This window comes from Sorex araneus, chromosome 2 (assembly GCF_027595985.1).
Source record: "Sorex araneus isolate mSorAra2 chromosome 2, mSorAra2.pri, whole genome shotgun sequence".
NCBI classification, from domain to species: domain Eukaryota; kingdom Metazoa; phylum Chordata; class Mammalia; order Eulipotyphla; family Soricidae; genus Sorex; species Sorex araneus.
In genome coordinates this window covers 9,491,458-9,506,354 of record NC_073303.1, presented here as the reverse complement: position 1 = coordinate 9,506,354, position 14,897 = coordinate 9,491,458, and the positions used below count along the sequence as shown (strand labels likewise).

The window sequence follows — 14,897 nt, the reverse complement described above, 5'->3', positions numbered from 1 at the left end:
CACACACACACACACACACACACACACACACACACACATATATTGAGAGAGGGGGAGAGGGGGGAGAGAGAGAGAGACAAAGGGGGAGGCAGAGGGAGAGATGCTGGGTTTCTGGACTTTATTAGCATTGTTTAAATGATACATTATTTTCCACCTTATTACATATGTGCTTAAAATAAGTCACAACTTAACAATGGGGGAAAAAATCAAAAATCACATGGACCACAAAGATTCATAAACTTCCAGGAGACTTTAGGGCAAATGTAGTTACATCTAAAGTGGAAGTCAGAAAACTGACTCTTAGAGGCTTCTTAATTTAGAAACTGTTCTGGGATCAGAGAACAGCTTCCTTTGTTTTTACTGTGTCTCTTGGCTTGGGTTTCGCTTGTGTGTTTGTTCATTTGGTTGGTTGGTTGGTTTTTGAACAACACCTGGCAATGCTCAGGGGTTATTTTCCTCTTTGCACTCAGGAATCACTCTTGGTGGTGCTCAGGGACAATATGGGTTAGATGAGGATCTAACCTGAATCAGCCACAGACAAGGCTGATGCCCTTCCTGCTGGTTAATGATTCTGGCCCCATCACTTGGTTTTAAAGATCACTGTGGAGTAAAGGCCTCACTTCTACAAATCTCCTCCCAGTCAGTAGGAAATGAATTTAAATATAAGTCAAACAGGACTTTGAACCTCACAACAGTTTCATTTCTGATTTGATTTCACACAACAGTTTCACTTTTGAGTTTAATCCAGTTCGAGTGAACTTCCTCATTGAGTCATCGGGAAATTGAAGCTACTGAAGCTACTGAGGAGACTGACAACAACAACAAAAAAATGTGAGTTTTGGGGATTAGACAGTGGAAAAATTATAGCCAAGGTTTTTAAAGTGAGCCTAACTGTGTGTGTTTGTGTGTGTGTGTGTGTTCAGAGAGAGAGACAGAGACAGAGACAGAGAGACAGAGAGAGAGGAACAGAACAGAGACAGAGATGAATATAGACCAACTAGGATCTTGTGGAATATAAATTAATATATATGAGACCAACACTAAGGACAGTACAGATAAGTGCCATGAGGATTGTGCCTCGGTTTCAAAGCCAGCCTCAGGTGCTGGGGGAAAGGCAGTTGGGATGGAGTAGGGACCACTAAGCAAATGATATGTGGAGGATTCTCTCGGGATGGGAGATGCGTACTGAAAGTAGATGAACGACCAAACACCCAAAAGTAGAGAGAGTAAGAAGGAAGGTGCTGCCACAGAGGCAGGAGGTGGGATGGAGTGGGGGTAGCAGGAGGGAAACTGGGAACATTGGTGGTGGAAAATGTGCACTGGTGGAGGGGTAGGTGCTTGATCACTGTACGACTTACATTTAATCAAGAAAGCATGATGCACTCTAGCTCCTTCTCAGGGCCCTCTATTTAGCATCAAGAAGGAAAAGCCTTTTACCTTGATAATATTCGGGGATTGATTGAGATTTCATGGACATACTTTTTGAAATACATTATCTATAATATATTTTATAGCTCCTAGGCTGTAATCTAGCATTTCAGAAAAGCTACTTGTGATGCTATTGTGTAAATAAATATGAAAGAAAAACTGATAGTCTATATAATTGTCACTGTCTACCTTTTAAGATTATCCATAGAATAAGACCATTTTCTCTGGGTCACGTCATATAATATTATTTGAATTTACATTTCCATAATAATAAATGATGTTGGTTTTTTTTACATGTATGGGGGAAATTTATCTTTGAGAAATATCTACCAAAACATTTTGGCCATTTTAAAAGACTGTTTAGTCATGTCTTTGAGAATCATTTATGCAGGCATTTTGCTCATATTTGAAAACTGTTTAGTGAACTGCTATAATTATGAAGTGCATATGTCAAACATTCATTGTTTCTGAAATGAGCCCAACTTGGTAATAATGAATGACTTCCTTGACAGGTGATTAGATGCTATGACTAAGATTTTTTTGTTTTAACATAAAATAATTTCATGGGAAAGAGAGGACAGAGAGAGAAAATGTAACATGTTCAAGACAGACTATGAGCCTGAATGACTTTAGAAAGGGTCATATGTGGTTATTCAGAGTGCTTTGGCCTGAAGTTCTAGGTCCACAAAGAGTTGTCAGGTATTGTCAAAAAGAAGAGTTTTGAACTTTTTATGGTCATCTACACTGCTTCTTTGATTTTGATATTTGGCTTTGGAGCTCAGGGTTTACTTCTAACTCACATTCAGGGATCACTACTAGTGGGGCAAATTTCATTCATCCATTTTATTCATACACAGGTGTAGTCATTTGATTCTGAGCTCTTCTTAGAGAGACTTGAAATTGCAGGTTAATTTTCTCTGAGTCTTCAAAAGCTCTGATCTAGGACCTACTCTTCTCCTCCCCTCAGATCAATTTTCCTTCCCTCAGATTAGGGAGGATGACAGAATGAACATATCAGTTGCCTATTAACTTACATTGTCACCAGAGACAGATCTTCACAGGCTTCATTGAACTGGTATTGTTATTCTATACAGATAGGGGTAGATAAAATACAGAGAGGAATTTTCATTAGTCAAATATGAGTCCACTGAAACTTCTCTTTTTACAGCCCGAATTATCAAGTGTTGCTACTAGTACAAGCAGTCAATCAGAAACCAAGTATTCGTGGTGGTTAGTACATTGATAATTTATTTTGAAAACTTCCTAATATTCTTGCTGATCAGCTACTATTTGTGTGAGGAATATCATCTGCCTTCTAGTTCTTAGAATTGACCAAGAAAAATTTTCTTTGTTTACGGTTCTGTTTCAGGAAGGCCAGTTACACCAGCACCTAAGCTACTAAGAAATGAAATGTGTCTAGGTATAAAGAGATATTAAATTTAAATATTTAAGTATTTTAGATTTAATCTTATCTACAATACTTGGAGAGCACTGCTATATTACAAACACAATTCATACTTTAAAAGTGTCTGTCCTGTTAGGCTAAAGTGACATCTTTTTCTATCACCTAGAGAAAAATCCCATCTGCTTTATCTCTACCTTTATTTTCAGTATTAAAGATTTCCAGGAAAAACCATGGCCTCGGGCACAGCTAAGACCATGTGGGAGGAAGCCACCTGCCCCATCTGCCTGGAGCTGATGACTGAGCCAGTGATGACAGAATGTGGGCACATCTACTGCCGTGCTTGCATAATGAAAAATCTTGAGAACCAGCAACAGCGGTCACCTTCCCAGGAAAACTTCCACTGTCCAATATGCAGAGCACAGTGTCAGAGGGAGAGCATCCGGCCCAGCAAGCAGCTAGAAAGCATCATTGAAACCATTAAGAGGACGGCTCAGGAAAACTTGTGTGAGGAACACGGAGAGAAGCTCTGCCTGTTCTGTGAAGATGATGGTCAGCTCATCTGCTGGTGTTGTGAGCGAACACCAGAGCACAAATGGCACTCCACAGCCTTTGTTGCAGATGTACATCAAAAATATAAGGTGAGTACTTGCCAGAGTGCTTCTTCAAATACCCATTACTTTATTTATTCTCGGGTCTGAAATGATTAATCTGAAACCCAGATTTCATCACGTTAATCTTCAGAAATGTTTTATAACAGCTGTCCATATGATATATACATAATGCATCTACACGGAGTCTTGCTATATCTCTATGGACATTGATATCTGTAGAACACTTGGCCCAGGGCAAAACAACCATTTTTTGGAAAAAATTCATAAAGACCTTGATGGCACTGAAAAGCTGATAACTATGACTCTGTATTCAGAGAAGTTAATATACTGACTTTACAGAGCAAGTAGAGAATTGACTACTACTTTCAAGATAGAGAGCTGCTGAGTCTTACAGTGTGTTCCTATATTGGGAGAAAGTACTTTGAAAAACAATTTAAATATTTGATAATCACTGTATTACTGTATCACTGTCATCCCATTGTTCAAATGTTAAGGTGTCAGTAATCTGCGACTGTTATTTGTATTTAACACATTATTATAGAAAATATTACATAAATTATTCTATCTTGGCATGGAGCGATAGCACAGGGGGTAGGGTGTTTGCCTTGCATGAAGCCGACCAGGGTTTGATTCCTCTGTCCCTCTCTGAGAGCCTGGCCAGCTACTGAGAGTATCCCACCCACACGGAGAGCCTGGCAAGCTACCCATGGCGTTTTGATAGGCCAAACAGTAATAACAAATCTCATAGTGGATACGTTACTGGTTCCTGCTTGAGCAAATAAATAAACAACCGGATAACAGTGGTACAGTGCTACATTCTATTCTTGTTATTTTTCATTGTTAAATTAGGATAATGCAGCATTGTATATCTTAGGCCATGGTTCATCAGAAGAGCCTGTGTCTAATGTAGAAAAATGAGAATAATAAATGTACCAATATCTTAGGTTCTTCAGGATATCACTTTTTAAAATTATATTTCCTGAATCACCATAATACACAGTTACAAAGCTGCTCATGACTGTGTTTCAGCCATTCAATGTTCCAACATGTATCCCTTCCACCTGTGTAGCTTTCTCCACACCAGTGTCACCAGTTTCCCTCCTGCTGCCTTCCCACCCCTCTCCCACTCGCCAGCCTGTACGGCAGACATTTTTCTTTCATGAGATCAAAGTTTTCACTTCACACAAATCCCTCAGTATGTATTCTTGAAAGTATAAGGACTATACAAGTTTCCAATCATCATCATCATTCCGTTGATTTTTTAATTTCTCAACCTGTCTCAATAACGTCTCCATTGGTCCTAGCCCTGAGATTTTAGCACTCTCTCTCTACTTGTCCTACCCAACTATACCGAATTGGAGGTTCTTTCAGGATCAGGAGAATGAGACCCAGCTTGTTACTGGTTTGGGCATATTAATACACCCTGGGAAGTTTGCAAGGCTCTCCCTAATGGGCAGGAAACTCTTGGTAGTTTGCAAGGTTCTCTCAGAGGGAGAAGTGGGCTATGAGATATTGCAGAGAGTCTCTTGCTTGAGCACCTAGCTATGTTCCCTTGGCCCATTGATGGGATGGACTCCAGTTTCCCTCCCCACTCTGTGCAGAGCTCCCGGCAGCCAAAGATCTCTGGAGCCTAGCCACAGCCATGCTCAAGGTCCCTCTCCACATGTTTGGACGAGCCTAACACATGAAGGTACAAGTAGAGGATCCCAGGTGTTTGGGACCCGGGGCTGAGACCTCCAAGCCTGCTCGGATTGAGGCTGGGCCTCCTCCTCCCAGATTTCCCATTTCCCAGTAGCTAGGTGGTTACACCCAGGGACTGTCCCTGGAGTCCTGTAATCCCATCAACGGCCAGCATCCAGAGACTTAAAAGCAAGCTCCCGGAAGCGTGCTGAGCTTCAAACTTCAAAGTTTCCAAAATTGTTTTATATTTGAAAGTCTGTGATCTTCTCTGATATACATATTGAAAAATTTCCCAATTCTTAGACCTTCATCAAAACATTCTCCTTCAGAATATCTTCCAGGAAAATTTGACAGACCTGAGGAAACTCAAAGACCAAAATAAGAAACGGCAACAGAACATAAGAGAACAAATAACAAAACTGCGGGTAAGCATTTGAGTCCATTTGAGTTCAAATATGTTATCCCTAGAGATTAGACATATCGAAGCATAAGAAAAAACAAAAGGATGCTATAATCTCATTCATCTAGACTAAATAGATAAATCGCAAATTATTTGTTTAAATGATCCTAGTGGGCAAAAACTATGAGAATTGAGCTCCTTTTCCTTTGACCTTTCAGACATAACTGTGGAGGAGTTCTAATATCAGTTAGGAGAAGCAAAATAAGTTATCTTCCTACTTTGACTCAACTTGACAAGTATATAAGCTTTAAACATCCCAAAGTACCTTTCTTTTGAAGCCTAGACCTACCACTATAAGAAATTTACCACAATGCAGGGTCTGACACACAAATTTCCATACTCAAAAACTAACCATTGTGAGGAGCAGAATCACTCCTGCTGGATTCATATTCAAAATATTTATGAGGATTAGCAGAAAATGGTGCAACAACATCTGGAATTGCAGATTAAGTTCTATTTCTATGATGGATCAGACTGCTCAGGAGAGAGATTTATAGCTTTATGGCAACACTGATGGAAACCAACAGTCTAGACTCAAACTTCACGGGTCAATGGGCTTTTCAGGGTGTCTTTTCAATCCTTTGCCCTAATCTCTGTACATGGAGTGCAAATTTGGACTCACAGAGAATATACATTCTTCTCTCCGTTAAATAGTCATGGGTAGTGGGAGGAAAAAGATTCCACTAGCATGTAGGGAAACCGAGATCCCTGAGAGAGTTAAACTTCCTGTCTCCTATAAAAGTTCTACTCAACTCTAAAAGAATGGAATTACTCTTTTTTGATTATTTATTTATCTAAAGATAAACATTTCCCCCGTTTTTAACTGTACTTTTTTCATTCTAGTCTGAAATACTGCATAAAAAAAAAAACAGTCAGAGTGACTTTAAGGATATTCACCAGATCCTATACATGGAGGAGAATACTTATATATGGAAACTGGAAAATGAAGAAAAGAAAGTTCTGAAGACACTGCAGGACAGTGAAGCACAGCTGGAGGAGCAAAGCCAGGAACTCAATCACAACATCCTGGAACTGCAGAGGAAATGTCAGGGCTCAGCCCAGGAGATACTGCAGGTGAGACTGTGCACGGGGAGGAATGGATGAAGGTGTCAGTTCCTGGGGTTTCAGAGAAAATGATGAGTATGGGAGGACTGGCTGGCTTCCTTTTTCAAAAAAAAAAGAAGCATTCATTTAAATTCTCCACACGGGTGCATCCTTTCTCAAAAATGCACCAGTGTGGAGAATTTAAATGAATGCTTCTTAGATACATGTACCTATATATGGGTGTCTTTACTAGTCTATAAAGTGTTTATTTTATTTCATTTTATTTTATTTTATTTTTATTGAATTACCATGTGGAAAGTTACAAAGTTCTCAGGCTTATGTCTCAGTTATACAACATTCAAACACCCATCCCTTCACCAGTGCCCATATTCCACCACCAAAAACCCCAGTATACCTCCAGCCCCTGCCCCCCCCAACCCCAACTGCATAACTGATGAATTTCACTTCATTTTCTCTTTACCTTGATTACGTTCCATATTTCAACACAAAACTCACTAATGTTGTTGGAGTTTTCCCCCAAGATGGACAGCCCTACTACCAATGAAGCATTTGATAATTAGTTTTCCATTGCTTAGAATGAAGAGATATGTAGCCCCACTGCTCCAAGTACATAACTCTTTTTTTCCCTTTATCCTTTTCCTTTTTTTTCCCTCTCATCCCCCTCCCCGTGCCTTGTAGTATGGTGGATGCCACGCCGCATTTCTCCCCAAAAATGGGAAACAACCTGGAAAGAGGGATATTTCCTCTTCTTGGCTGGTGTGGGGCTGTTGCTTAGTTCATAGTCTAGAGAAATGGCTGCTACTTTGATTACCTTCAATATTTCAACAAAAAACTCACTGTTATTATTTGGAGTTTCCCCCCAATGTCAGACCTGCTAAAAAGGAACCGTTTCACATTGCTGACAAATAAGAGATGTTAAGTCTGTGGCCACAGCAGCATCCTCACGATTTTGAATTTCTGTATAAAGTCCAGGGAAAATTCTGCCAGAAATTGCATAGCCCATCTCACAGTCCCAGTGCATTGCTGTAAGAAGCGGCACTGGATGCCAAAATGTGTTAGAAGGTCTCTGGAGTCAAAGTCTTTAGGCACAGAGGGTCCGTTTCAACTCTCAGCAGCTCTGGATTTATCTGGGCCTAGGACGTGCCGGTTACACCCACTTCCCATGATTACCTAGGAGCCCCAAAGTGTAAAAATTGTATACCTCTGGGTTAGGAGTCTTAGAAGGTGGCTCACACCACGTGGATATTGCTGCTGCCGCCATTTTCCGTGCAGAAAAACAGGGTGGAGAGGAAAGATCCATCCCCGGGCAGCGTGGAGTCGCAGCCCAGCTCACAGTCGCAGTGCATTGCTGTAAGAAGCTGCACTGGATGGCAAAATGTGTTAGAAGGTCTCTAGAATCAAAGTCTTTAGGTACAGAGGTTCTCTATAGAGTGTTTTTATGTAAGTAAAAAAAAAAAAAGCCCTTTGGTTTATGTGGCAGTTTTCAGAAAACAATGGGAAAACATTTGTTGGCATCTGTTAGCCTCAGTATATTTCAAAGATGCCTGGTGTCAAACGATCTCCTCAAAGATTTTTGTGCTGACTGGTGGAGGCAAAATCAGGTGACCAAATTGGTTGATAACCTTTCCCTTGATTTGCTCCTGTATCTTGGTAGAACATATTATGAGGCCTGATTTAATAGGAACAGTAAGGCTATTGCCCACTGTGATAGATGCCTGGAGCTCCTTATCCTATTTTCTTAAAGATAGTGGGGACTTAACGAGACCTTCCACCTCAGTGTAAACCTGCTCCCACCAACTTAGTGAGTCAGTCTCCAGTTCTCTACATGAATTGTCCTTGAGGGCCGATGTGACAAACAGTAGCTACCATGATGACCCTATCAGAAGAAAGAGGTCACTGAATGCAAAATATGCTATGTGAGCAAGCTTGAGAAAACTGCTGATCTTACCCCAAAGAGCTCATTGGCAAGCTTGGTTATAGGTAAGATAACTCCTCATGTTCTGAAAGTAAAAAAAAAAAAATGCACTGAGGTTGATCAGATATCAGATATTGTCATAGTTATAGACGGGGCCAGGGTTTCTCCAATTCTGTGCTTGTACTGCTCTAGCTAACAAGGACAGAGAGGTTGAATATCGATGGTCCATTGCAGTGGTTGTAATTGCTGTTCTGTGGAATGACAAGCACACAGGTATTGGACTGCAGGTTTGAAAAGACTGAAGAACATAGTACTAGGGAATTGGGATGGGAATCATTGCCTGGGAATTCATTCATACATAGAACTAGGACCACTGCAGTTATTTCTCGGGACGTTTATTGAGAAACAGCTACTTACTAAAGTACTATGAAATGCTAATATTTCTATATTATCTTTCTTGCTCTGTAGGATGTGATGGACACTTTGAACAGGTGAGTGCTCTTTGAATTCAGGAGAGAGGGATAGTAGCTCTACAGAGTCTAATGGAATTTTCTCTGATGAATTTTCTGGACTCTTCTTATCCAGGATGTCTGCTATGAAGTTAAACACACCAGAGGATGTCTCATGGTACATTCCGGATCTTCCTGGTCCTGATAACATTTTACGTGTATTGTTAAATGCGGTTGGAATTTATTATGGTATGTGACAATTCCTGCAATAATACTGGTGGGACTAATACTGTGCAACACATTTTACTGCTCTTAGATGGGCAGGTCCTAGTAGGATGTTTATTATTTCAAAGCAGCTGTCACACACTTCCTGTGAGTAACTGGGTTGTAGACAGGGACAAGAGTATTGGTTCTGTTGATGACACTTCAAGCTCTTTCACTCCACTTCAGGAGTGATGTCCTCCAGGTAAATAACTTCTGTATCTGCCTGATATATAAAAACAAAACACTGACAGTTCCGACTCAGTGGACTATGACAAATGTTAAATAAAATCATCAATTACACAGTTTTTTTTAACCATTCAAAGTATTTTCAATAAATCCCAAATGTGTTCAGTCATCTCCCGTTAAGAATTCATTGAGGAGAGTTTAATAAGTAACTTAAACGAAGAATAGACTTAGGGCTGTGAATAAGAAACATTGAAGCCACTTGAGTGGAGATAGTCAGCAAGTTCTCACCATGTTGGACTCAACTACAGGTGGAAGGATTTAAAAACCGAAGAGAATGTGACCTGAGAGAGAGAAGCGCAGACTCTCAGAGCACTGGGGAGAAGCTTCCATAGTAATGATTGCCACTCCACCTCTTAATTTCTCATGTTCTCCCAAGCACTCTTATTAGCTCACTAAGATAAAGTCAGATAACTGTTTCATGAGAGGAGGAGAGAAGGCAGATGGAATAGAGAAAGGATCACTAAGAAAACAATGGCTGGAGGAACCAGATTGGATGGGAGATGCATGCTGAAGGTAGATAATAGAACAAGCATGATGACTTCTAAGTGTCTCTGTTGCAAGCCATGATGCCCAAAAGTAGAGAGAGAGAGAGTATGGGGAATATTGTCTTCCATGGAAGCAGGAGGAGAGTGGGAAAGAGGGGTTATACCTAGGATATCCATTGTGGGGAATGTGCACTGGTGGAGGGATGGGTGATTGATCATTGTGAGATTGTAACCCAAACATGAAAGCTCGTAACTATCTCACGGTGATTCAATAAAATAAAATTAAGGGAAAAAAAGATAAAGTCAGATAAAAGGAAGGAAGCTGTTTTCATACAGGTCAGAGGAAGAAACAAAAAGCATTAAAATGTGGGGAGTGGTCTGAAGAAATCAACGAGAAAAATCAAGAAGGAAATATTTCTGCATTCTTTATTTACCTATGTCCTATTGTCCATTTGCTTGGAAACATTGAGTGACCCTCTTTCTAGAATAACCTCTCGCTGTGTTTGATTTTTTAAACTGTACTTTTATCTAGTACCAGCTGACCATCCTATTTTTTTTCTTAACTCTACTCGAATCATTATTTATATATTTGTCCATGGTACAACATCTTGTACTAATTCTTATTGTCTGTGAAAAACCAAAGAGAGACAATATTTAAAGTTTATGAGAGTTGCCATGTGTCCTAAGGCTCTGGGGATAGCCTGTCTTCAATAAACAGGTATTGATTTATCTGTATTCCTCTCCTCTGATACTGTGCCAGTGTCATTTGGGAAAATAGGGAGGCTTGTTTACCCTTCACATTTCACGATTAATGAAGTCCTACCTGGAAGAGGAACAGCTCTGGAGGGAGAATAAGTAAATACGTTAAATCTGTTCCTCTGATTTTTGGCTTTTATTAGTGTGAGAAAAGTGGAAATAATGTTAAATAATAACACGATAGTAGGCAGAACCTTTATAGTATTTACAATGCCATATAAGGACAGTCATGCTCAGTACAAGGTAAGCATGAATTAGATCCTCAATCTGCCACACCATTCTTGTGACCATATGATTTCTAATTTATTTTCTACAACTAATTTTGATAAAATGAGTAAAATAGTTGTTAAAAACAAATATTTGTTTTGAGCATCAGCTGACTGTATTTTGGAATATACTGAGTGCTAAGCATGAAGTAACCATGTCATTTTTTTTCTTTTTTATTATTTTTTAAATTTTCTGCAGTTACAATTACTCCAGATCTAGATACAGCTCACAATTCCCTTTTTGTGAATGAGGATGAAAACTCGGTGACCGGTGGACCCCCCGTAGTGAAGCATAAGACTACTGCTAGGTTTAGAGACTTACCCTGTGTCTTGGGGCATGAGCACTTCAAGTCAAGAAAACATTGCTTTAAAGTGTATAATATAACAGGCACTGAATGGGATGTAGGAGTGTGTCTGGAAAATGTGCCAAGGGACAATTACAAGAGACGGGATCCTGAGTCTGGATTTTGGGCCATCAGACGCTGCCAACAGAGGGGCTATGTAGCCCTTACATCTCCCCTAACTCCACTTCGTCTGAAGGAGGGGATTAAGTGTCTAAGGGTTTTCCTGGACTATGAGGCTGGACTTGTCTCCTTTTACAATGCGGATACTAGCTCCCACATCTTCAGCTTCCCACAGGCCTCTTTCTCTGGGCCTCTCAGGCCTTATTTTCGTATTGGTGAAGATTCTCATTTGCACTTTGGTGAACACCGATATTGGTAAGAAGTTTGTAAGAAAAAGATTTTTAAGATTTGTAAGAAAAGATTCTGGCTATTGTAAACAGTTCTGCGATGAACATATAAGTGCAGATGTCACTTCGACTATACATTTTTGCTCCTCTGGGATATATTCCCAGCAGTGGTATTGCTGGGACAAATGGGAGTTCAATGTCTAGTTTTTTGAGAATCGTTCATATTGTTTTCCAAAAGGGCTGAACTAGTCAGCATTCCCACCAGCAGTGTAGAAGGGTCCCTTCTCCCCACATCCTCTCCAACACTGGTTGCTTTTGTTCTTTTGAATGTGTGCTAGTCTCTGTGGTGTGAGGTGGTATCTCATGGTTGTTTTGATCTGCATCTCTCTGATGATTAGTGATGTAGAGCACTTTTTCATGTGCCTTTTGGCCATTCGTATCTCTACCTTGGAAAAGTTTCTGTTCATTTCTTCACCCCATTTTCTGATGGGATTGGATGTTTTCTTCTTGTAGAGCTCAACCAATGCTTTAAATACCATTGATATCAACCCCTTATCTAATGGATATTGTGTAAATATCCTTTCCCATTCTGTAGATAGTCTTTGTATTCTGGTCACTGTATCTTTTGCGGTGCAGAAGCTTTTTAGTTTAATGTAGTCCCATCTGTTGATCTCTGTTTCTACTAGATTGCTTAGTTCCGTGTCATCTTTGAAGATACCTTTATCTTAAATATCGTGGAGGGTTTTGCCGACCTTGTCTTCAATGTACATTATGGTTTGTGGTCTGATGTTGAGGTCTTTAATCCATTTTGATCTGACTTTTGTGCATGGTGTCAGGTCAAGGTCTAAGCCCATTCTTTTGCATGTGGTTGTCCAGTTGTGCCAGCACCATTTTTTAAAGAGGCTTTCCTTCCTCCACTTCACGTCTCTTGCTCCCTTATTAAGGATTAGATGATCATACATTTGAGGTTGTGTGTAGGGATATTCCACCCTGTTCCATTGGTCTTCGGCTCTGCCTTTGTTCCATTACCATGCTGTTTTAATTGTTACCGCTTTGTAGTAGAGTTTAAGGTTGGTCAGGATGATGCCTCCCATCATCTTTTTCCCAAGAATTGTCTTAGCTATCCGTGGGTGTTTATTGTTCCATATAAATTTCAGGATTGCTTGATCCGTTTCTTTGAAGAATGCCATGGGTATCCTTATAGGGATCGCATTGAACCTGTATAATGCTTTGGGAAGTATTGCCATTTTGATAATGTTTATTCTCCATATCCATGAGCAGGGGATATGTTTCCATTTCCTCATGTCCTCTTTTATTTCATGGAGTAGCGTTTTATAGTTTTCTTTGTAGAGGTCCTTTACTTCTTTAGTTAAGCTGATTCCAAGGTATTTGATTTTCTGGGGCACGATGTGAATGGGATTGCTTTTTTCATGTCCCTTTCCTCTGTCTCATTGTTTGCATATAGGAAGGCCATGGATTTTGGGGTATTGATTTTATAGCCTGCGACTTTACTGTACAGGTCAATTGTTTCTAAGAGTTTCTTACTAGAACTTTTAGGCTTCTCTAGGTATAGTATCATATCATCTGCGAATAGTGAGAGCTTGATTTCTTTCTTTCCGATCTGAATCCCCTTAATATCTTTTTCTAGTCTGATGGCTATTGCTAATACTTCCAGTACTATATTAAAGAGAAGTGGTTAGAGTGGGCATCCTTGTCTTGTCCCTGATCTTAGAGGGAAGGCCCTTAGTTTTTCTCCATTGATGATAATGCTTGCCATAGGTTCGTGGTAGATGGCTTTGACTATCTTGAGGAAAGTTCCTCCAAAACCCATTTTGGTGAGAGTTTTTATCATGAATGGGTGTTGGATCTTGTCAAATGCTTTCTCTGCATCTATTGATATGATCATATAGTTTTTATCTTTACTTTTGTTGATATGATGAAAAAACCCAAGTGCCCTAGAACAGATGACTGGTTGAAGAAACTTTGGTACATCTATACAATGGAATACTATGCAGCTGTTAGGAAAAATGAGGTCATGAAGTTTGCATATAAGTGGATCAGCATGGAAAGTATCATGCTAAGTGAAATTAGTCAGAAAGAAAGAGACAGACATAGAAAGATTGCACTCATCTGTGGAATATAGAATAATAGACTAGGAAACTAACACCCAAGAATAGTAGAAATATGTACCAGGAGGTTGACTCCATGGCTTGGAGGCTGGTCTCTCATTCTGGGCAACTCAGAGAATGGAACACCAAGTAAAATGTGATAGGAGGTAGTGCGGGGGAAGGGTGAAGCATGCTGAATGTAGGCTAGAGAATGAACACAATGGCCACTCAACACCTTTATTGCAAACCACAACACCTAATCAGAGAGAGAGAACAAAAGGGAATACCCTGCCATAGTGGCAGTGTGGGGTTGGGGGAGAAGGGACTGGGGAGGGAGGGAGGGACCCTGGGTTTACTGGTGGTGGAGAATGGGCACTGGTGAAGGGATGGGCTCTCGAAATCTGTATGGGGGAAACATGAGCACAAAAATGTATAAATCTGTAACTGTACCGTCACTCTGACTCACTAATTAAAAATAAATAAAGTATTAAAATAAGAGTGAAGGAAAAGATAAAATTATATAAAATCATTCTGTGCTGGGGGATTATTCCTGGCAGGCACAGGGGACCATCTGGGGTTACTGGGATTGAACCTGAGTCAGCTCTGAGGAAGGGAAGCACCTTTACCACTGTGTTATCTCTTTGCTGCTTTAATAATTTCTGTGTTTTGTTACCTACAATGTGCCTTTAGTTGAATCATTTAACACCTCTTCAATTTAATGAGTTCATAAAATTTTTAATATAAATTTTACCCTCTATATGACTGTGATCAGATGTGGTTTTCAAAGTATATGATGTAAAACAATATAAATTGTCATTTTTCTTTGAATAATTTCCCCCATTAAAAAAACTATTTTGTTTGTTTAAAAAAAAAGATTTGTAAGAAAAGAGCACAGTATCCTTATTCTTCTATGCAGTTCAAAGGAAGAGGATTCAAAATCTGTGAGGGTACAAATTTTGGCTGCTTTCTTCACTATTTTTCATAACCTAGAATGATGTCAAGCTTTAGTAAATACATAATAGATTTGCATTGAATGAAGGACTATAAAGACTCTATGCAAGCAGCACC

At 39.8% G+C, this 14,897-nt stretch overlaps 1 protein-coding gene across 1 annotated transcript; it reads left to right on the top strand.

Moving 5' to 3' along the window:
* The first annotated feature begins 527 nt into the window (after window positions 1–527).
* On the top strand, window positions 528–14,133 carry LOC129402476 (E3 ubiquitin-protein ligase TRIM38-like). Its single transcript, XM_055129190.1, has 7 exons — window positions 528–831; window positions 3,040–3,471; window positions 5,454–5,549; window positions 6,428–6,658; window positions 9,033–9,055; window positions 9,150–9,262; window positions 11,230–14,133. Exons 2-7 carry the CDS (start codon window positions 3,064–3,066, stop codon window positions 11,751–11,753), a joined length of 1,395 nt encoding a protein of 464 aa, XP_054985165.1. The 5' UTR covers window positions 528–831; window positions 3,040–3,063; the 3' UTR covers window positions 11,754–14,133.
* Window positions 14,134–14,897: the final 764 nt, after the last annotated feature.